At 42.7% G+C, this 23,586-nt stretch overlaps 1 protein-coding gene across 4 annotated transcripts; it reads right to left on the bottom strand.

Annotated features, from left to right (window-relative positions):
* Positions 1–875: 875 nt before the first annotated feature.
* On the bottom strand, positions 876–22,928 carry cep85l (centrosomal protein 85L). 4 transcript variants are annotated; one of them, XM_086263058.1, is made up of 13 exons: positions 22,512–22,927; positions 20,598–20,686; positions 19,872–20,507; positions 17,694–17,779; positions 12,228–12,345; positions 11,970–12,137; positions 11,706–11,858; positions 10,614–10,768; positions 9,162–9,279; positions 9,032–9,082; positions 8,129–8,236; positions 4,437–4,614; positions 876–1,452 (listed from the first exon to the last, which is right to left on the bottom strand). In XM_086263058.1, exons 1-13 carry the CDS (start codon positions 22,555–22,557, stop codon positions 1,286–1,288), a joined length of 2,073 nt encoding a protein of 690 aa, XP_086119184.1. In that variant the 5' UTR covers positions 22,558–22,927; the 3' UTR covers positions 876–1,285. The 4 variants fall into 4 exon arrangements, with proteins under 4 accessions (XP_086119184.1, XP_086119183.1, XP_086119182.1 ...); XM_086263057.1 differs by having other exon boundaries at positions 10,614–10,765; positions 19,872–20,686; positions 22,512–22,928; XM_086263056.1 differs by having other exon boundaries at positions 19,872–20,686.
* Between the last annotated feature and the right edge of the window lie 658 nt (positions 22,929–23,586).

Here is a 23,586-nt window from a genome sequence, read left to right as displayed (position 1 = left end):
GTGATAGATTAATATTTTCATTAAAAAACAAACAAAGAGACACTAAGTGACTTTTCTATTTTCTAGGGCCGTGCTAGTGAAGATCCTCACATGGGCGTCACTGTCTGCTGTGAAAATGGAGATTCATAAAGACCGCACATCGAAACAATCAACAGACAGTTTAATCACACACATACACACACAACAAGCTTGCAAATTTGCGTCTTTCCTGCCATAATCTGCCTTATTCACAAGTGCAGTATATATTTCAACAAGATCACTCAGAGAGCACGTACTAAATCTGTTTCATGATGTTTTTATTACATTATAATGATGTTGACCTATTATGGAATCGTTGTGATGTTGTAAGCCATTGTACTGAAAAAAAAAATAGGAGGTGTGTTGTACAGTTCTCTCCTCATATATATCATATACTGCTCATACGGTCTCATTTGTTTCTGTAGGGTCAACTTTGACCGTAAATGAAGATCAAGGTCAAATGCTTAGCCAGCTTAGGTACTCATGTCCCCAAAGGCCTCGTATGTTGTTGTGAAGTTTGAAAACAATCTTTAAAAATTGTGAGTGACATAAAGTTTTACTGATTTGGACATTTGATGTCACCTTTTTGTTCTTGCTTTCAATCAGCTCGAGCTGTTGGTGTCTATCATCAGATGCTAGACTGCTAACAAACAGACAAACAAATGGAACCGATCACCTACTCAGTGCTTTCAGGGGGACAATAATATTCTTTTCATACTTTAAGTGCAATACAAGAATTACTGTTATATACTTACTTAAATATTGTCCCCTTACTTTATCTCAGTGTGCAGCTTGCTTTATATTTGTATATACTCTCTTTAACACATGTTTATAATAACTCAATTACATTCAGTTCCTTCGTACGATCTCTCTTTATTGACCTGACATCAGAGAGCTCCTGCCATGTATTAAAATACAAGTTGCATCCAGCAGCAGCAACACGACTAGCTGACTGCTGGAGAAACTATACAGATGGGCCTTTGGGATCCCAGTGTCTTTCCAAGCAGCTGTTTTTCCAAATTAGCGGATCCTCAAAACTGATTTTTTAAAAGCTTATTAAACAGTTTAGGAAAACATTAACAAACATTGTCCTTGTTCATTAACATGCTCCACCTGGATACTTTTTGACAGGAAGTTTGGGGTTGTCCCATATATATGTGAGCGTGCTGTCCACTCAGCTCCAAAGGGAGATGTCAGTTACTACACAGCAATCATACAAGTATCATTTTGCATTCTTTCTCTGCGAAGTACAGAATGTGAAAGGAAGTCACTGAGAAATGCAGTCACCCATAAACTGATCGTAGCAGTCTGAGATGCTTTTCCTCAGCGCATCGATGTCTTTCCTCAGCTGGCCAACTTCCAGTAGCTTTAACCTTAACTTGTCTTCCACTGCCACCACTTTGCAGTCACTGTCCTCTGCTGAAAAGGTCAGCGCTGAACAGAGAAAACAAAGGAGAAAATGTTATGAAAAAGTCAAGGACAATATTTAGTGAGCCAGATTATGACTGCATGAAGAAATGTGAAGCAGTGCCTTGAAAAGAAAATGATTAGGGCAGAAGGCACCATACACATGTCTCTCATGCAGTGCAACTGTGCTCTATCGCATTGAGACTGTCGCTACACTCGGGGTATGACTCCATGATTAGGGCATCAGGGCACATGGAAACTTCTTTAAGACACTTATGCTTGACTGGTCACGCCCACAGCTGTGCAGAGTGTTGGGAGTCTGCATCAGTATTACGACTGAGTTGGTTTACAGTATTTAGTCCACCTGCCTGTTTAATGGGAAGCATATGTTGACTTTCTGGCTGTGACCCCTTGCCTGCGTATTGCTCATGGTTTACGTGCTGGGTGGGACCTTGCTGTGTCAAGGCCCTTTTAAATAGGACTCCGCCCAGGCTGTGCTGACCGCTAGCTAGAGTGAATGGCCCAAAATTTGTGATGCACTGGCTGCCTGGCGAGTGAGTTTAGAACAATGTGTTGCTCACGATGTCACGGGTTAAACACTCAGTGCTTTGTAAAACAAAAAAAGAAAACTCAGCTGTAAGTTGGGTGTGATGCTTGCTCGCGGTTCATGAGGTCACATGCTTGATGCAACCTTCCTATGGCGCCTAATGGAAGAGGATGGCGAGTGAGTTCTCTCCAGCCAATGCAGACAGCCTTGCGTGTTGCTCACAGAGCCATGAGTTACACGATTGGTGCTTTCTTCATGTGAGTTGGCTGTGACTCCTACTAACATATTACCAGTGCGAGTTATTGTGCTTGGTAGGTCCCTGCTGCATGCAGACATATAGGAATCATATCATTGTTGGGTTTTCCTCTGTATGTATTATTGTAAGGTCTACCTTACAATATAAAGCACCTTGAGGCGACTGTTGTTGTGATTTGGTGCTTTATAAATAAAACTGAATTGAAATGAATTCAACTGTAATCTACCTGTGGTCCTTACTGGTGTATTGCTCTGAAGTTTGCCACAGTGAGGTCCCATCCAGTGGCTTCAACAGACAGCTGATGGTCCAGCAAGTGAGAACTTATCTTATTTTATATGTTTAAGCATGTTTATTGTTACATTTCTTCTCTATCGGGGGAAAGGAAAGTTAGAAATGACTATCCACTTTTATGCATAATCATTTCTAACTTTCCTATTAGTCATGTTAACAAATACATTTGTTAGCTGGAATATCTGTGGATTTGGAAATCAGGCACAAAATATTAAACATAGGGACATCATATGTGGATTTACGTCTACTGCAAGAAAACCACTTGTGCAAACAGAAGGTGAAGAAGTTTGATTTCATGATGAGTCAAACACAGCTCTGAGTGGTTTCCACAGATTTATAATCTTTTTGTGGGGTAGGTCAGATGTGAGGAAGACAATCTTTCATAAATAACCTAAAAAGTTCAGAAGGATGATGTTGTAGTCTGGGGCTAGCATCTGTTTATATACGTAAATCTTAAAATCTGTGTGTGGGGAACACTAAGAAAAAAAAAGTTGGGTCACAGCTAGTTTTGTTCATCCAAGTTATAAATAATGATTTTGTGTTTGATAGAAAAAAAAAGATATTTCAATGCCCTGAGATATGTTGTTGAAGTTCAAAGGTTTCTGATAACACAGGTCTCCAGAAAAAAGAAAAACAGAAAGAAAATCAGCTGCGTAGTACGGAAGAGGATTAAGGCCACTTTTTTTTCTTCGTTTCCAGAATTCTGAGAATCATGAGAAAAAAAAATTCTGAGAAAAAAGTCAGAATTCTGACTTTTTTAAAAGAATTCTGGAAAAGAAGAAAAAAAAAAAAGACATACTCACTATCTTCTTAATCCTCTTCCATACTTCCGTAGCATGGGATACTTTTGGTAAATTTTATGTTTTTAGGGTGTTGAATCAAAAAATGATCTCCATCTCCTCATGTTTTGCAAAAAACATTGATGCTTCTCTGAACACGCTTTCGCTCTTAGAATATATATTAAATTCATGTAAGAAATCATTAGTGGATATGTTTTTTTTTTAACTCAAATATAGGATACCAGATTTCAGTTTAAAAAGGGAAATTGTATGCTTAATTAAACTTAAAAACATGAGTTTTGCAAGAAAACCTGACGTGATGGAATTTTAAAAACATTTTTCCTGGTTTCAGTGAGTAAAAATCTACAAGAAACAGTCAAAAAACCCTATGCAGATTTTTGGTTGCAAACCTGTGTAATTAATCAGATAATTATAAAATAGTTTTTGCAGCTGTTTATTACCATTTATTTATTTTAAGTTAGTAAACATTAAAGTGATACGCTTTAACAACCTCACTTTACCTCAGCTGTCAATACGTTAAGTAAGAACCATCCACATGTATTTTAGTCTGGAAGAGGCTGTAAAATTTTGAGTCTGATTCAGATCCATGAGTCAGTGAAACTCACTTCTGTCAGATGACACCAACAGTATCACCTCAGTATCGCTAAGCACTGTTTTTGTAGTTGTTAGCTCTTCCTTTCCGGCATTACCAAAGCTTTCTTTGAATTTGAGCTCACATTATTGAACTCTGACAGTTATTGAATAAACTCTTGTGATTTTTAGGACATTAGTGGGTATAATGTTAGCTTATAATCAGCAGCTATTGTCGTTGTTGTTGGTTCCAGACAGCTGACAACTGAAATCTTGGAATGGGATTTAAAATTAAATCAACAGCTCCGAAAATGAGTTTGAGAGCCCTATTCCAGGAATTTTACATGCGCACAAAGAAAACTGCTAACTGATTACTAGGTGACTAAAATAAAAAAATATATATATATTTTTTTACAAATGCTACAAATCTTATTTGTATCAAAAAAATCATAAATGTCTGTATTTGTGTTCGCCCTCTAACTACAGTAGGTTACAAGTGATACATAAAGAATAAGTATAAATAAGTATAAAATGTATGCCTACATACATGTCATTCCTAGAAGCAAAGACAGGTTGGGCTCTTTCCCCTGCGCTCTCTGAGCCAAGATGCTGCAGAGACCCTGGAGGTCCAGTAGACAAAGGGACATCTCTTTCAGCAGCTGGTCCACTTCTGGAATTTCCACATGGGCTAAAGAAGACACCAGCAACCCTTCGTCCATCACCTGCTGCTTGTCAGTGAAAAAAAAAAAGAAAAAAGAAATTTTTTTTTAAATATCTTGGAACAACATGTTCCCATGTATCAGAAAACCCACCTCTCAGGGATCACTGCAACTTTCAATCTAGCATGAGTGCTATTTTTTTTTCCTATTTAACATGCACTGACAGCTAGGGATGGGAATTAATGCCAATTTAGCGATTCTGATTTCAATAGCGATTCTCATTGGGTTCTCACTGGCTCACTTTGAAAGTAACCACAATCTTTAAGCAGCATATCAAAGAAATTACATTCATGCAAACTAACTGCATGCTGTGGGATCACAGATTTGTGTATGTTGGAGGCATTTCCCCTGTTTATTGGTCATTACTCAGAAAAGTAATGTGTTACACATATTACACAAAACACTTTTCTTGGAAGTCATGCATTACTTTTAAGAAGTACTGCACTTAATTATTTTTATTACTCCCATAAGAATGTAATTTGTTATACTACTCTTCACATTACTTTTGCATTTCAAACATATTATGCAGACACACATTTTTTCTCTCAGTATTTAGGTATGAACACAAAAGCACAAATGTAATCCAAATAAAATCCAGCACACAGAGACTACAAAGTGAAAGCCACAGTCATGTAGAATATACACGTCTGTTCATGCTTAGATGTACATCATTTAAATGTGAACAGACAAAGACGGAGCCTGCAGCACTGCTCATCGGTGCCTTTTTTACCTATTGAAATTCAGGGTCTCGCTGCTGGTTCAACATGATGGATTATCAGAACAGTTCACTCCACTATAGCTCTCCCCACTTTCCAACTGTTTCCAGACTCTCTCTCAAACCCACACAAAGACTGTTCACCATAGGGGATTCTCCAAGCAAACCTGAGCACAGTGAAAATACAGACTGGCATCTCTCTCACAGGCAAGCTGAAATATTAACTCAAGGGTTGGAGGTGAGTTGCACTAACTTATTCAAGACAATGATCCAGTGAGGATTAAATAACGGCCACTCCCACTGCTCTTGCAACAGTTGTATAAAGATCGAATGGCCAGACACCCCATACTTCCGAAAGACCTCCCACAGAATACTCCAAGGGACATGGTCGAATGTCTTCTCTAAGTCCACAAAAGGCATGTAGACTGGTTGGGCAAACTCCCATTAACCCTCAAGTATCCTTGAAAGGGTAAAGAACTGGTCTAGTGTTCTGCAACCAGGACGAAAACCGTATTGTTCCTCCTGTATTCGACTAACGGATAGACTCTCTTTTTCAGCACCCTGGCATAGACTTTGCTGGGGAGGCTGAAGAGTGTGATCCCCCTATAGTTGGAACAGACCCTCTGGTCCCCCTTCATGATGATGGGAACCACCAGCTGGTCTGCCAATCCAGAGGTACCGCCCCTGACAGCCCTACAACACCCGAGGGGCCCTGCCACCAAGGAATGGTAAATGGACTAGTTCTTATATAGCGCTTTTCTACTCTGAGCACTCAAAGTGTTTTACACAACTTGCCTCATTCGCCCATTCACACCCATTCGTACAAGCTATTTTTTCTATGCTCCAAGAGCTTTCCATATAACATTCACTCGTACTCATACTCCGATGGATGCACTGGAGAGCAACTTGGGGTTAAGTATCGTGCCTAAGGATATTTGACATGCAGATGAGAGTAGAAGGGGATTTAACTACAAACCTTCCGATTAGAAAGTGACCTGCTCAACCACCTGAGCTACAGCAACAAGGAGTTGTTTAACTTCAGTGACCTTACACCAGTGATGGATGAGTCATCCCCCTTGTCCCCAGACTCTGCTTCCTCTACAGAAGATGTCCTAGTGGGATTAAGGAGGTCTTTGAAGAAGAAAGTCTTCCTCCATGTCCTCTCCGAACTCCTCCCACAACTGAATTTTTGCTTCAATTAATGCCCGAGCCACGTTCCACTTGACCTGTCTGTACCTATAGGCTGCCTCTGAAGTCCCACAGGCTAACCAAGCCCAATAGGACTTCTTCACCCTGATGGTTTCCTTCACCTCCGGTCTCCACCATCTGGTTCGGGGGTTACCACCACGACAGGCACCAACCACCTTGCGGCCGCAGCTCAGTGCAGCAGTGTCAGCAATGAGGTCCATTCGAACTCAATGTCCGCAGTCTCCTGTTGACAACCCCACAGGTGGGGGCCTCTGCCAGGCGTTCCCAGCTTACCCTCAATATCCATTTAGGTGCCCCAGGTCTGTCGAACATCCTCTCCCGCCACCTGATACAACTTACTACAAGGTGTTGATCAGTTGACAGCTCAGCACCTTGCTTCACCCGAGTGTCCAGAACATACTTCTGCAGATCTGATGATACAATTACAAAACTGATCTTATGAACTGCGGCCTAGGGTGTCCTGGTGCCATGAGCACTTATGGACACCCTTATGTTTGAACAAGGTTTTTGTTACTGTGGTTTGCACAGAAGTCCAATAACAAAACACTGCTCGATTTCAGATCTGGCAGGCCGCTTTTTCCAGCCACGGCCGTCCAGGTCTCACTGTCACTGCCCACATGAGTGTTGAAGTCTCCCAGTAATGAGAGAGTCCCCAGGAGCAGCACCCTCAAGCACCCCACCTAGGGACTCAAAGGCAGCCAGGTACTCTGAACTTTTAGGCCATGTTATGGAGTAATGCAAAAGTAATAAAACAAATTCAATTCAATTCAAAATCCTGCTCCTCACATACAAGGTTTTAAATAATCAGGCCCCATCTTATCTTAATAACCTTGTAGTACCATATCACCCCATTAGAGCACTTCGATCTCGCACTGCAGGCCTACTTGTTGTTCCTAGAGTATTTAAAAGTAGAATGGGAAGGAGAGCCTTCAGTTTTCAGGCCCCTCTTCTGTGGAACCAGCTTCCAGTTTGGATTCGGGAGACAGACACTATCTCTACTTTTAAGATTAGGCTTAAAACTTTCCTTTTTACTAAAGCATATAGTTAGGGCTGGACCAGGTGACCCTGATTCCTCCCTTAGTTATGTTTTTCCTTCCCACTGTCGCCAAAGTGCTTGCTCATAGGGGGTCATATGATTGTTGGGTTTTTCTCTGTATCTATGAAGCGCCTTGAGCGCCTTCATAGATACATTGTTGTGATTTGGCGCTATATAAATAAAATTGAATTGAATAGTGTTTTTACAGGGAGTAATTAAATAACACACTGCCACACTTTTTAAAACAGTAATGAGAAATATATAATAATGGATTATTACTTTGAGTAACAGCACCACCACTGTTCATATATCATTGATAGTTGGAAAGAACTTAATCTCAAAAATAAAGCTGTTGGTAGAGAATCAAGTTTAATAAGTAAATGATCTGAAGACTAAAATTAAAGTAATTTCAGTAAATGATATGCTTAATTTTCCTCTCATGTGATGATCTGAGTTGTGGCTAAAGGTTTGGGGCAGAGGAGATTCAGCACCTATCAATGACTAACCAAAAATCAATTAGACAGGCAGAAGAATTAAGCTAATACTTCCACCACAGATACCTGAAGGAAGGCTGTACTGGGTGTATTCAGGCTTTTTCCCTTTTCTGGAAGGTAAGAATATTGCTGACGAGAAAGGCCTCTTTTCTTCTGCAGTGTTGTGCTGGTAGACTAGCAAAACAAAGAATGTGACAGATGAGCTTATGTTTTCTACAGAAAAATAATATACAGTCATTGATCGTCTTCTTCTTTCAATGTGTTTAGTCTTTGTCACAGTGGATGAGCTCCATCTCACTAGATCCAAGAGCCTATGAGGTCTTCTCCTGTCTGATGCCTTCATTCACAACTGCCCAGTATATCCACTATCCATCCACTGTACATGTCCAAATGATTTCAACTTTGCCTCTCTAACCATTTATCACATCCCTCGATTATTAAGTGAATTTCAGGCTGAGAGGTACCATAGCTGATTTTGGCAATAAATCAAACAGTAAAGACTTGGATCTCAAATTTTATGACTGATGCCTGAGCAGGAAAACTTTCTGTTATGTAATCTCACTTATACTGAAGCTTGGAACTGTTCTCAAATAATATCAGCAGGAAGTTAGCCTGGTATTATTATTATTATTTTCTTTAATGAAAATTTTTTTTTTTTTCTCAATACAGTTTTCTAAGTTTGCAGATAATGCTTTGGTAGGGTGAGGTCGAGGTCAGTGTCTGTTTTGCAGGATGACCACAACACTGCATCAGCCTTTCACAGCTGAGGATTTAAAAAAAAAACACAAATTGTCTTCATTACAAGTTTCTTCAGGCGACATTTTTCAAACAAAGTAGCTCTTTTGCTGAGTGATTTTAATTCATTCTCATGTGTTGCTGATCATCTGTGGTCCTCCTGATTATCAGATGTAAAGAAATACAGCATATACAAGAATTGTACAGTGAGGGTGTAGATTTATAACAACCTACCATGAGTTGTGAGGTCAGTCTCTCAATCTGTTCTCGTTGATGCTTAAACAGCTGGAGGTGATCAGACACAACACGTGAATGGCTTCTTCATGTGTTTTGTGTATGTGCATAAATGTGTTTAGAATGCTACCTTGCTGCTGTGATCTTGCTGCTTAATAAGCTGACGGTTTTCCACTTCAAGCCGCTTCAAGTCTTGCATAGGTAGCCTCACTCCATCATCCAAACACTGCTGCACCTTTTGCTGTAGACTTTACCAGAATAAGACATGAACAAAACAGAGACATGAATGAAATGAAAAGAATATCATAAATAGATCATTTAGTATCACTTGTGTCATCTTTACAGTAAATGAAGATGTGTGTTTACAGTTAATGCACGTGAACTGTGTAGTTAACGACAGGAAATACTTCAGATCTGCCAGTGCGCATGTACCATATGTGATCATAATCTTCTGGAACTGTACCCATAAAAATTACAAATACAGGTGGCTCCAAGTGGTACCGCCCTGACCTTCTAGCAGATTCACCTATGGTATAAATGTGAAAGCCCCAGGCAGTTTTCTGAAAATTTGCCATCTGACCTTTACTTTCAGTTCAAGCTCACTGGGATTTAAACTCTTCTGAAATTTTTACTAGATGCATCACTAGAGGCTGAATGTGAAATTCCTATGTGAGTTCCTTCTTGAGATATGGCATTCCCAAGATTGACTTCTGACCTTGATAGGGTGACAGCGATACACTAACAGCGCTTTACGACTAAGGGGTAAAAATGTGTACCCAATTTCAATTTGGCTCCGTCTTCTACAACATTGTCTTTTGAGCAAATGAAGACTGATTGCACCACGCTTGCTTACATACTTCTAGAATGCTCCTTAGACTATCCACTGTGACTGCTTGGATATATGCTGCAACCTTATCACAAATATTAGTGTAAAACAACAAATATCAACTTCTGTGTCAAAGTGCAGATGAGGACAGACCATTAACCCCCCCATGAAAACATATTTTTTAAACTATTAAAAAGAACAGGGAATCCAACTTTGGATTCTTTTCTTTTGATCCAAAGTTTTATTTTCAATGCCCCAAAATTCAACAAATCTTTTCTTCAAGTCTAAACCAAAGTGTAAGCTCAAACCCTTGTCTTATTTTATCAAAACTGATCTAATAATGCTCTCTAAAGAAAACTCGTACGTTTAATAATGCTATTTTGGACATGCCTTGCTCTGTTGAAGAAGCGCTTTAAAGAGGCAAGGAAAATTGAATTTAATAATTGTTTAACTCATTTCAACTGTTGATGACCTAGGCTAAGATATGAATCTTTCCTAAATTAAAGACGAATTTTTTTTGCACTATGGTGATGAATCAGGAGATATCTATCATCCTTTAGACATTCACAAGTACAGCTAATAATAAGACGACATCCAGAGAGCTGTCTAAAAATATCAGCAGTGAGAAAATGACCTTGAAGAACCAATTTTAAATCAGGCACTGTATATTTTCTGATTTTAGTACAGTCCTCACAAATCTGTGAGAAACGACGTACCTTATTTGCACACAAACGTATCATATACACATAAATATACCTATGTACAGATGCAATCAATTCTTTCTCTCTCTTTGCCTGCATCTTCATCTCGATGTCTTTGTCCTTCATCAAAGTACATCCTTCCTCTAGGCTCTTTTTTAGGTGAGACACTATTTTCTCCAGTTTCTTGCATTTCTGCTGTGCCTCCTCCTGCTGAAAATAGAAATATGCACAGTGAGATAGTAGAGCAATACGAACAAAACCTAATCCTCTCTCTGACTGACTAAATGGGGTCTCACAATTTTAAATCCTGGACCTCAATCTGTTTATACTCTATATAAATAACATACAAATGTCTAAATTATTAAAATATAATTTATTTCTTGATGACATCACCTAATATTGTTTTGGGAAAAGTCTGGAATGGCTTCTAAATATAGTGGAATTGGAATTCCAAGAAATTGTTTAATTTAAATGAGAGCAAACAAAGTATCTAATATCAACAGGCAAATAAAAAATAAAGTCATTGATGAACAAGGTTGAAATGGAAAGACTGTATGAAAATACATTTTTGGTAATTGACCTTCACTTATATTCAAAATCATCCAAGAGTTTTAGTAGATACACCTAGGTTTTAATTTGAAAATCCTAGGTGACATTTTTCTCCAGTTATCGTGTTCAAAAGGTCCACTGCTGGTGGACCATCTTTAGGAGTAGTCTGGGTTACACAAGCAATGTGTACACAATTTTACACATTGCTTGTTCCTTTAAAAGTGATGCAGCACATTAATTGTTTACTGCCCAGAGAAGGTAATGTTGAATAAAAACAGAGCTTAAATGTAGGCTTAGCCTACCTCAACAAATTTTATCTTGTTTTAGGAACATATTTAGACTGTGCCCAGTCTAGGGGTCGAGAGCAGAAGAAAAGAGGAGTATATGGTGAAAACAAACAGGATAAAACAAACTCAGGGATTATATTGTAAAACTGTCCTGCAGAAACCCATTTGCACTACGCTCGGAGGACAGAGGAGTCCCTGTCCCATATGAAACGCCACTTGCTTAGAGTTTCCAAGTCTCTAGGATGAAAAATGTCTCTGACTGATCAACCTGACTCACCTCAGGGTGTATGTATGCTCATATATGTGTTTACCCTGTTGGCCTGGACCTGTACTTCATCTAATGTTGGCAGGTCAGAAAGGTATTTCTCCAGTGTCTCTATGCGTTGCTGGTTTTCTTGGTTTTGGTTGTTCTCTCGCTGAAACTTCTTTTTTAGACTACAGATGTAGCGATCCCTCGTTTTTATCTGTGGATGAAGAAAATACATATTCAAACATATGTTTACGTTACTATACTTTCAAGAGTAAAGTACACTTTAAAGAGTAAAAAATGTTATATATATTAATTATTACTGTACCCTTTCCTCCAGTTTTCTGATATCCTCTGAATATTTCTGAGTAATTTGCTTGAAGACTTTGCTGAAATGGATTGTGTCAAGTTCAGCCACAGCTAATTTCTTAACAAGTTCTTCATCACAGGACAACTGATCAGGTGGCTGCTTGCGTGAAGTTCTCATTGTTGAGTCCTTAAAGATGACCAGAACTTGTGCTATAACTTTAATTATAAAAATGTTTTATGTGGTTATTAAATTTGGATATGAATGTTCATTTATTACCTGGATGTTTCGGGTGTGAGAGTCATCAAACAACCTTCTCTGGCTCTTTAAGACCTGATGTATTTTCTGTTCATTATCTCTGATCCGCGCATGTAGTAGCAAGATCTGTAGCTTTTGTCTGAAAGACAGAATTCGTTCCTACTTACAAAGATTCCCACCTGTATTGTTTTTTCCATATGCAATAAATAAATGACTAAAATAAAGTTTATTCGAGAACTGACAGGGTGAACAATTTGGATCTGCAAAAGATACCCAAACATGCCAGATGAAGAGTGAAAGTAGTGACAAAGAGAAGCACCAATGTTTGGAACACTTCAGTGTACCATAGTATTGTTGTGTGTTTTTAGGATTTTTCGCAAGCCTTTTTATACTTCAAAGGAACAAGACTTTTCCAATAAAAAATAAAAAACAACATCAAAGTTGTACATGTAAAAGGTTAGAATTTTGCTTTTGTAACCTTCAGGATGTCTGTGAAGGTTCTCAGTCATCCAGGTCATCGTAGTCAAAGGAGCTTGTAAAGAAAAGCGTCTGGACTTCTTTAAGTTGCTTGAAGACGTTTCACCTCTCATCCAAGAAGCTTCTTCAGTTCTAAGGTCAAATGGTGGGGAGTCCTTGACCTTAGAACTGAAGAAGCTTCTCGGATGAGAGGTGAAACGTCTTCAAGCAACTTAAAGAAGTCCAGACGCTTTTCTTTGCAAGCTCCTTTGACAACCTTCAGGATGCACTGGTGTGGTTTGTAGTCAAATCTCAAACAGCAGGCACAGGAATCACAATATCCACATCTAAGGCCATGATTCTCTGCCACAAAGCGGTAGTTGTAGCTGGTGTTTTTATTTGTTGTTCTTCTCTTATCAAATACACAACTCCTTATTTGCTACCACCATCTTCACTTTTTACTTAAAACTCTGTAAACTAACACAAGTTTTATATTTCCAATGCTAATGGAGTGAAAGCAGGAAAACAAAACAAGTCAAATCAACAAGTGTAAGCCTGGGTGAATAACAATATACACAGTTGCAACTGATCGCAGCTTGTTCCACAATAACTTTCACATATTTAGTTTGAGATCCATCCATCCATCCATCTTCATCCGCTTATCCGAGGTCGGGTCGCGGGGGTAGCAGCCTAAGCAAAGAGGTCCAGACCTCCCTCTCCCCAGCCACCTCCTCCAGCTTGTCCGGGGGAATACCAAGGCGTTCCCAGGCCAGCCGAGAGATATAATCTCTCCAGCGTGTCCTGGGTCTGCCCCGGGGCCTCCTCCCGGTGGGACATGCCTGGAACACCTCGCCCAGGAGGCGCCCAGGGGGCATCCTTGCCAGATGCCCGAACCACCTCAGCTGGCTCCTTTCGATGTGGAGCAGCAGCTGCTCTACTCTAAGCCCCTCCCGGATGGCCGAACTTCTCACCCTATCTCTAAGGGAGAGGCCAGCCACCCTTCGGAGGAAGCTCATTTCCGCCGCTTGTATCCGCGATCTCGTTCTTTCGGTCACTACCCACAGCTCGTGGCCATAGGTGAGGGTAGGGACGTAGATCGACCGGTAAATTGAGAGCTTCGCTTTTACACTCAGCTCCCTCTTCACCACGACTGACCGGTGCAGCGTCCGCATTACTGCAGCCGCAGCCCCAATCCGTCTGTCGATCTCCAGCTCCCTTCTCCCATCACTCGCGAACAAGACCCCGAGATACTTGAACTCCTCCACTTGGGGCAGGAACTCATCCCCGACCCGGAGTGGGCACTCCACCCTTTTCCGGCTGAGAACCATGGCCTCAGATTTGGAGGTGCTGATCCTCATTCCCGCTGCGTTACACTCGGCTGCGAACCGCTCCAGTGCGAGCTGGAGGCCCTCACCCGATGAAGCCAACAGAACCACATCATCTGCAAAAATCAGAGATGAGATTCTGAGGCCACCAAAGCGAAAGCCCTCCGCCACTTGGCTGCGCCTAGAAATCCTGTCCATAAAAATTATGAACAGAACCGGAGACAAAGGGCAGCCTTGGCGGAGCCCATCACCCACCGGGAACGAGTCCGACTTATTGCCGGCAATGCGAACCAAGCTCTTGCAACGGTTGTATAGGGATTGAATGGCCCGTAGCAATGGGCCAGACACCCCATACTCGCGCAACACCTCCCACAGGACGCCCCGAGGGACACGGTCGAATGCCTTCTCCAGGTCCACAAAACACATGTAGACTGGTTGGGCAAACTCCCATGCACCCTCAAGTATCCTCGAGAGGACAAAGAGCTGGTCCAGTGTTCCGCGACCAGGACGAAAACCGCATTGTTCCTCCTGTATCCGAGGTTCGACTAGCGGACGAACCCTCCTCTCCAGCACCCTGGCATAGACTTTCCCGGGGAGGCTGAGGAGTGTGATCCCCCTGTAGTTGGAACACACCCTCCGGTCCCCCTTCTTGAAGATGGGGACCACCACCCCGGTCTGCCAGTCCACAGGTACTGCCCCTGATCTCCACGCAACATTGCAGAGACGTGTCAACCAAGACAGCCCTACAACGTCCAGAGCCTTCAGGAACTCGGGGCGGACCTCATCGACACCAGGGGCTCTGCCACCAAGGAGTTGTTTAACTGCCTCAGTGACCTCGCCCCCGGAAATCGGTGGGTCACACCCCTCATCCCCAGACTCTGCTTCCTCCCCGGAAGACGTGTCAGTGGGATTAAGGAGGTCCTCGAAGTATTCCTTCCACCGCCCGACAATTTTCTCAGTCGACGTCAACAGCGCTCTGCCAGCACTATACACAGTGCAGGTAGAGCACCGCTTTCCCCTCCTGAGACGCCTGACGGTTTGCCAGAATCTCTTCGAGGCAGTCCGAAAGTCTTTTTCCATGGCCTCTCCGAACTCCTCCCACACCCGAGTTTTTGCTTCAGCCACTGCCCGAGCCGCATTCCGCTTGGCCTGTCGATACCTGTCGGCTGCCTCCGGAGTCCCACAGGCTAACCAAGCCCGATAGGCCTCCTTCTTCAGCCTGGTGGCTCCCTTCACCTCTGGTGTCCACCATTTGGTTCGGGGATTACCACCACGGCAGGCACCAACCACCTTGCGGCCGCAGCTCAATGCAGCAGCTTCGGCAATGGAGACGCTGAACATGGTCCATTCGGACTCAATGTCCCCAGTCTCCCTCGGAATGCTGTTGAAGCTCTGCCGGAGGTGTGCGTTGAAGATCTCGCGGACTGGGGCCTCTGCTAGACGTTCCCAGCACACCCTCACTACGCGTTTAGGTGCACCAGGTCTGTCCAGCGTCCTCCCCCGCCACCTGATCCAACTCACCACCAGGTGGTGATCAGTTGACAGCTCAGCCCCTCTCTTTACCCGAGTGTCCAGAACATATGGTCGCAGGTCTGGTGATACGATTACAAAATCGATCATCGACCTACGGCCTAGAGCATCCTGGTGCCACGTGCACTTATGGACACTCTTATGTTCGAACAGGGTGTTCGTTATGGCCAAACTGTGATTAGCACAGAAGTCCAATAACAAAGCACCGCTCGGGTTCAGATCAGGGAGGCCGTTCCTCCCAATCACGCCCCTCCAGGTCTCGCTGTCGTTACCCACGTGAGCATTGAAGTCTCCCAGCAGGACAACAGAGTCTCCAGGTGGAGCACCTTCCAGCACCCCCCCCAGGGACTCTAAGAAGGCTGGGTACTCCGAACTGCCACTCGGCGCATAAGCGCAGATGACAGTCAGGACCCGTTCCCCGACCCTAAGGCGCAGGGAACAAACCCTCTCGTCCACCGGGAAAAACCCCAACGTACCGGCAGCAAGCCGAGGGGATATAAGAATACCCACCCCAGCCCGCCGCCTCTCACCAGGGGCAACTCCAGACTGAGACAGAGTCCAGCCCCTCTCCAGGAGACTGGTTCCAGAGCCCAGACAATGCGTAGAGGTGAGCCCAACTATATCTAGCCGGTACCTCTCAACCTCACGCACCAACTCAGGCTCCTTCCCCACCAGAGAGGTGACATTCCATGTCCCTATTGCCAGTCTTGGCAGCCGGGGGTCGGTCCGCCAGGGCCTCCGCTCCTGGCCGCCACCCGGCTCACAATGCACCCGACCCCTATGGCGCCTCCTGCGGGTGGTGGGCCTGCGGGAGGATGGGCCCATGTCTCCTCTTCGGGCTGTGCCCGGCCGGGCCCCATGGACTAAGGCCCGGCCACCAGACGCTCGCCCTCGGGCACCCTCCCCGGGCCTGGCTCCAGGGCGGGGCCCCGGTAACCCTATCCCGGGCAGGGTAAACTGTTCCCTCGATATTCTTTTCATGGGGGTCTTCTGAATCGCTCTTTGTCTGGTCCCTCACCCAGGACCAGTTTGCCATGGGAGACCCTACCAGGGGGCAAAAGCCCCCAGACAACATAGCCCCTGGGATCCCTGGGACACACAAACCCCTCCACCACGATAAGGTAGCGATTCAAGTTTGAGATAAGTATAGGTATTGGTGGACTGTTCTTATATTTTTCAAAGAGTACACTGAGTACAGGCTGTGGGTCTTTTCTTGGCAGCTTTAAGGGCTCAGGTATGGACAGCTTGCTGCACTTAACCTAGCTGCAACTCTGATTTTTGGCTAACTTCCCTTTTCAGTGCCTTGAGTTTGGCCTCTAGTGTCCTTCTACATGGAGGCTAGTGCTCCTTGAGGCTGTTCACCTTACAGCCAAGCATCACTGCTGCCATCGTGTAGATCAGATGATTAGATTCAGTGATGGTTGCACTAGGGATTATCAGTAATGCTGCATTCACATCTTCGAGTACACCTTCAGAGGGTACAATCGCTTCTTCCGAATGTTGGAACACTGAGCGAAATGACGAAACTGACAACGAAACACTGAGTTGTTTCGTTGTCAGTCTGGATGTTGGGTATCAACGATCCCATAGATTCCACATCCTCTTCATGTAACCTCCTCCGCCGGGGTTATTTGCATAGTATAATTCCAACAGCTCCCTGTTTTCATCCCTTGTTGACTTATGCCTCTGTCAGTGCGCCACAGGGTGGCTGTGGCTACAATGTAGCTTGCCATCACCAGTGTGTGAATGTGTGTGTGAATGGGTGGATGACTGGATGTGTGAAGCGTTTTGGGGTCCTTAGGGACTAGTAAAGCGCTATATAAATATAGGCCATTTACAATTTATGCCTTCTTGTTCTAGTAGCCCACTTCTCATCAGTGTGTCCTGGTTCCTCAACACCTCATGCCAACCTTGGTTATCTAGACAATGTTCGAGCTGGTATGGCTTCAATTATCTCTTTCTTGCTCATATCCCTATCCAAGGTAGGCATGAGGGGATCTGGTCTGGGGATCCTTACTGGAGACAGACGCTCTGGTCGGGAGTCAGACCCCCAACCTGAAAGTGGGTAGTGTTACCCCTACTCTAAATGTATATATGCATGCATCTGCATGCAAACACACACACACACACACCCATATAGGGCAACTAAAATATCTGTCTGTTTGGCTTTCAGTACCTATTTATCTGTTGCTCTCTTTGTCTCAGTAGATCCTCTTTTACCTTAACCAGATTGTTGACAGGCAGGGAGGTCCCTCTCAGCATCTGGTAACACACAAATATAGAGAAGACAAAATCTAATTTATGCACACAGCGAAATCATGACATAATGTAAAAGCCTTAGTTGAAGTCAGTTATAATCATGTAGTAGAGAAAGTTTTCACAGGACTGCCCAGTGAAAAACTAAGTACACCTCATGATTCAGCAGCATGTAGTTCTCTTAGGGTCCTGACAGAGCATTTCAGTCGCGTTAAGGTCCAGACTTGAACTGGGTCATTGCAACATCTTTATTATTTTTTGTGCATTCTTGTTTAGATTTGCTTTTCCCTGTTGGACAGATGGCGTTATATTTACAGTGATGTGAAAAAAATACACTTTTCCTGATTTCCTAACTTCTGTATGTTTGTCACACTTAAATGTTTCAGATCATCAAACAAATTTAAATATTAGACAAAGACAAAACAAATAAGCACAAAATGCAGTTTCTAAATGAAGAAGTTTATTATTAATGGGGGAAAAAATCTAAACCTACATGGCCCTGTGTGAAAAAGTGAAATCACCCCTAAACTAATCCTAACTTGTTGGGCCACTATTAGCAGCAACAACTGCAATCAAGCCTTTTTCGATAACTGGCAATGAGTCTTTTACAGCGCTGTGGAGGAATTTTTGCCCACTCATCTTTGCAGGAATTCATTCACAATGAAGGGTTATTGAACATGAATCGCCTATTTAAGCTCATGCCACAGCATCTCAGTCAGACTTTGACTTCATTTTGGGGGTTTTTAAGCCATTCAGAAGTGGGCTTGCTGATGTGTTTTCTATCATTGTCCTGCTACAGAACCCAAATACCCAAATACGCCTGAGGTCACAAACAGATGGCCGGACATTCTGCTTCGGGATGTTTTGGCAGTCCATATTGTCCAAAACAACCCCACCATCACACTACCACCGCCATATTTCACTGTTAGATCCAAGATAGCGCCGATGTTTGTGGCTCGCCATCTACCTGTCTTACCTGTTCTGTTTTTCGTCTTATTGATAATGTTAACTTTGCTCCAGTTTGTTCTGTGTGTGTTTGTTCTAGTTTTTACCCTTTTGCTATGTAAAGCACTTTGGTCAACCTCTGTTGTTTTTAAAAGTGCTTATAAATAAATTGAATGATTGATTGATACTGTTGGTATGATGTTACTTTTCTGAAATACTATGTTACTTTTACGCCCGATGTAATGGGACACAAACCTTCCAAAAAAATAGACAATCAGAAAGGGGACAAACACTTTTTCACACCACTGTAACTCTAGAATACTATAATACAATGATTGCAAGATGTCCAGTGCCTGCAAAAATAATTACTGGTATGAGGTGTTTGTGCTGACTGTGGTTTTTGAGTTTGGTTTTTGTCAAACATGGTGAATTTTATATCCAATCATCTGAATTTAATTTGGTATTATTTTATGCCAGTTCATAACAGTCATTTCAAAACAGCTTGTTGTACTGTACGGTAAAACAAAAACTTTAAAACACTGGAGACTGTGTGATTGCCCCAGCAGTCTCACAATGTGTTACCAAGGTTACAGTTACAGGGAGTTACAGGGAGGACAAATATCTATTGGGTCATTGGTGACCAATCTAGGTTTTAGGTTAGCAGCAGGGTTTGGGTTGACTTAACAAGCAAACCGTTTTCATATAGCCAAAAACCTAATAACAAAATGTATGAGATTCATCTGAAATGTAACACATTGTAATTTGTGAACTATTGCTAATTGCATCTAAAACAACACCCAACCTTATCTCTAAATAGAGAGCTACATGTTATGATGTTAACAGGGAGAAGTTCATTGCCCCCAACCTAAGACCTCTGTCAAAACCAGACTCAGGGAGGGGTAGCCAACAGCAGCTGCTTGGTGAGATTAAAGACAAGACATATTTGAAAGCCATAGAAAGACAGTGATCAAACCACAAGTAACTACCTCTCTGAATAATAGGGTTGCTGTGTCCTAAATCATCCTTTCTCAATCTATGAGCATATTTACCTACACAGGATCAAGTCGTGGTCTTTTTATTTCCATACTTTTTCACTTTCCTCGTTTCTATGTTTATTTTCACTTTTATATGATAGCTGTAAAACCCCACTCACCTGTTTAAGCCCTGGATCACATTGATGTCGCTGTTGCCATAGTGACTGCTCATCTCCACCGCAGCCCTCTGTTCCAGTATCACTGTTATGACCAAGTTCACCTCCACACTTTCCTTTGAGCCTGTGCTCCATGTGCTCAGTCAGCCACATCTGGGTGCGTGCTTCAAGTTGAACTGGGGACGTTCTATTAGTCTGATGACCCAGTGGAGAGTCCATTTGGTTGTATGAGATGGGTTGATAAATACTGTAGTCCATGTATTGTTTCACTGGTGAAGACAGAGGTGAGAAAAGGGACATATCTGCCTCCAAACCAGTGGATAGCCTGCAATTGTTGTACTGGTAACCTGTGCTGGCACCTGGCGAGTGCTGGAGTAAGCTACTGCAGGCTGTGGGAGAAAGTAGCGGTAAATATAAGTCGACATCGGAAACTTGAGGTACCCTTCTATGCCTATGCTGTAGAACTCTATCTAGGGATCCTTGTGCATTTGGGTTGTACCGATATCCTGCTGTGCTAGTATTGCACGTATCAGTTCCTAATGATAAGTTGGAAAGCGAGGAGCACCTCCGGATAGACTGATGGTCCTTTGTGTCTAGACAACTTTGTGGGTCCAGATGAGATGTGGCTGGCACATGCTGCTGAGAAGACCAGTACGAGTAATTTGTGCTGTGGCTTGAAGCTGGCATTTTAAAAGTGGTTTTATGTGAGGATGAAACAAATGGCCTTACATGGACAGTAGGAATGCCATTATCCTGGCCCAAGTGCTGCTGCAAGAGTGGCTGGGAATACAGATGGGTGGTACTGGAACTGGAGTCATCTAGGGAAAGATATAAAAGGTTAAAGAAAAAATATGGGAAGGATCAAATAACAACACCAACCTATATTTATTGAGAACTGTAAAAAAAAAAAAATCCCTTCAAGAAAGGGTTTTAGCATAAAAAAAAAGAGAAAAAAGGTACTGTATCCATTTACATAAAGACTGCAGTGACAAGATTGTGTATAATGCATGGATGGCTGTAGCTCAGGAGGTAGAACAGATCATCTACTGATCAGAAGGCTAGTGATTCAATCTATGGCTCCCCCAGTCTGCACGCCACTTGGGCAAGATACTAACCCCAAGTTGCTCTCCATTGCATCCATCGGAGTATAAATGTGTGTGAATGTTAGTTAGGAAGCACTGAAAAGCACTGAAGACAGTGAATGTGGTATGTTGTATAGAGCGCTTTGAGTGCTCCGGGGAGAGTAGTAGCTATATAAGAATCATTACCATTTACCATATATGCTCCTTGGGAAATCTATCTTGTAACTTACGACGCAACCCAAAACTCCTTTTAACCCTACGCCATAATCTTCCAGGGTTTTCAGAGACTTAAGCGCGTGTGCTAAAAGAGTAAGACATTTTCCACCTTTGTCAACTTCTTTGAGATGCCAAATGAAGACTGAACTCAGAGCTGACCTGGAAACTTCAGTGCTGAGATGTCCAAAAATATCCAAACACACCACAGCTGTGCACAGAGCACAGCACAGCTCCACTGTCCTTTCTCAGATTCATCCATAATCAAGATATTTGCTATGAACTTGTCATGGGCCAAGACCACCAAATTCCTCTTTCTTTTTTGTAACATGGTGAGATGACAGGACCTATCACACAGCATTAACTTTCCCTTTGTGAGCTGCTGGAAGCTGGGGTGGAAAGAGAATAAGCTTTACTAAAATCGCTGTGATTACATCAGAATATGAATCTGTTGAGTGCACAGTTGAAAGCTCGGCGGGGCTTTGTGTCGGGGTCCTCCAGTAGGCTCTGTGCAGCAGACAGGCTGACAGAGAGAAACACTTCTCTACCAGACTAAATCTGTAAGAACAGCAGTGGAAGTGTCTCCCACTGATTGTACAAATATAGATATATTTTTACTTGTTATTTATCTCACGAGTCGCTGTGATTTGGACGACAGAGATATGCTGCTTCAGTTTGCTCTGCCCTGCCTACTGAGTAACCCGACTCCGGCTTATTTTCATACTAACATTGATCGGGTGTTTAGCTGGGGGGCGGGATCTCTGCCGAGTGCTGCGTGAGCGTGGGCACAAACAGAGCGAACCAGAGGCGAAATAGTCTCATTTGTGCCTTTTCCAGTGGATTCTTCAGCTACTGTAGTAAATCCTGTCCATATTCAGTTTGTGGGTAATCTTAATTTTCTTTCACAACTTCTAAAAGTTTGACTCTTGGCCCAGAGTAGAGCCCCGATGTGATGTATATTATATTTATCTGATACCTTAAGAACTCTTTGTTTTCACAATATGACTAAATTATGTACAGTAATAACGCTTGTTATTCAGGCTACTTCAAAAATTTACCATGAGAATTGTTTAATATAACGGTCATTTAACGATAAACTATAAAGCGTGTTTACATGTATTTTACAACATACGATCAAATATTTGAAGAATATTACTAAATGGACTATGCTGTGGCATCAGATGTCTGTGCTAAAAAACAAAAGCCACGGATGACTTCTGGCTCGGTAACAACGGAACCAACCGTGCCGTATACTCGATATGTTAAAGGATTTAACAAGGACACAGCACTGCAGATGAAACGGAACCAGCTCCTTACTTGGCTATCATGTATTTCCAAAGCTCCTTACCTGTTTTATTAGATTCCATCTTTAAATTAGAAATGATTGGATCCATCTTCAAAATCACTTCTGCATCGCATTTTTTAAATAAAGGTCTTTTTATATCAGAGTAGGGAAAATCACGTTAAGCTCACTAAGATGACAAAGGAGAATAAAAGCAAGACGTTCAAGACGCGACAGTCTCCAGCAGCAAAGCTGTCATATATGCATACTTCCAGTAAACGAGGCCGTTCTGGGTTAACCATGAGTGGAAGTGCACCCAGTAATCTCTTCCTCCGACACCCGCATGCGCCTCATAGTAATTCTTCGGCTGGGCTGAAACCGTTCCTGGCACAGTAACGAAATTATTCAACAAAAATGTGCAAATAACGTGAGAAGTCTCGTGCTTTCAGTCAGCCTACAAATTGCTAGGGTGACAAACCGCGGTCAAATTTCTTGCGCTTCTACAGTCACCTTTACGGCAGCGCCTGTTCTCTTTAATTCCCGATCGCATGTATGACAAGCCATTAGTGCCAAATATCGCCCCTTTTCTAACCCGTGGTTTTCTGCCACCCGGATGGCGCCTTGAACGCACCATCCGAGTGGCCAATAAACACGATTCTGATTATGAGGTATTTCCCTCTGGACTGGATGGCACACACGAGTAAATTAAGTAGAAAAATGTCATGTTTAAAGCCTCTTTAAAAATTGTTTTTTGGAAACCACAAGAAGAGAAATATGTTGCATTCCCTTATGTCATTTTACATCTTCACTGTCAGTAGACAATTGTGAACATATTTTGATCTGGCTTTTTTTCCTTAACTCAATAGACCTGGCACACATTCTACAAAGACAACTCTCTTCCTCTGCTTCAAGCTCTTTGCTTGTAGCTTGAACCTATTCGCTGGAACGTTGAGGACAATATAATTGCACAGCAAAGCAAGACACGGGTAGGCAAAATTCTTCATGTTTCTCGTGCACGGGAGAGACCGGACAGACGCCGTTCCTTCGCTTGACCCCAGTTGCTCTCTCCGTTCTCCCGTAACACTGCTCTTTTATTGAGGTTAAATGAATATGCATAGGGCCATTAACATATAACATCTCA

Source organism: Aulonocara sp. 'chitande type north' Nkhata Bay, linkage group LG15 (assembly GCF_057382095.1).
Source record: "Aulonocara sp. 'chitande type north' Nkhata Bay isolate Kocher_YH1m ecotype deep benthic linkage group LG15, A_spYH_male_GT1.1, whole genome shotgun sequence".
NCBI lineage: Eukaryota > Metazoa > Chordata > Actinopteri > Cichliformes > Cichlidae > Aulonocara > Aulonocara sp. 'chitande type north' Nkhata Bay.
The sequence above is the reverse complement of the archived record's forward strand: the minus strand, read 5'-3'. Positions and strand labels throughout refer to the sequence as shown.

Excerpts from the sequence above, each read along its gene's own strand:
- cep85l (XM_086263056.1), bottom strand. The coding sequence starts at position 22,557 with ATGGATCCAATCATTTCTAATTTAAAGATGGAATCTAATAAAACAG. Across the intron at positions 12,346-17,693 it reads AGAGAGCAACAGATAAATAG|ACAAAAGCTACAGATCTTGC; the intron begins GTACTGAAAGCC and ends TCTGTCTTTCAG. Across the intron at positions 11,859-11,969 it reads TCAGAAAACTGGAGGAAAGG|ATAAAAACGAGGGATCGCTA; the intron begins GTACAGTAATAA and ends CTTCATCCACAG.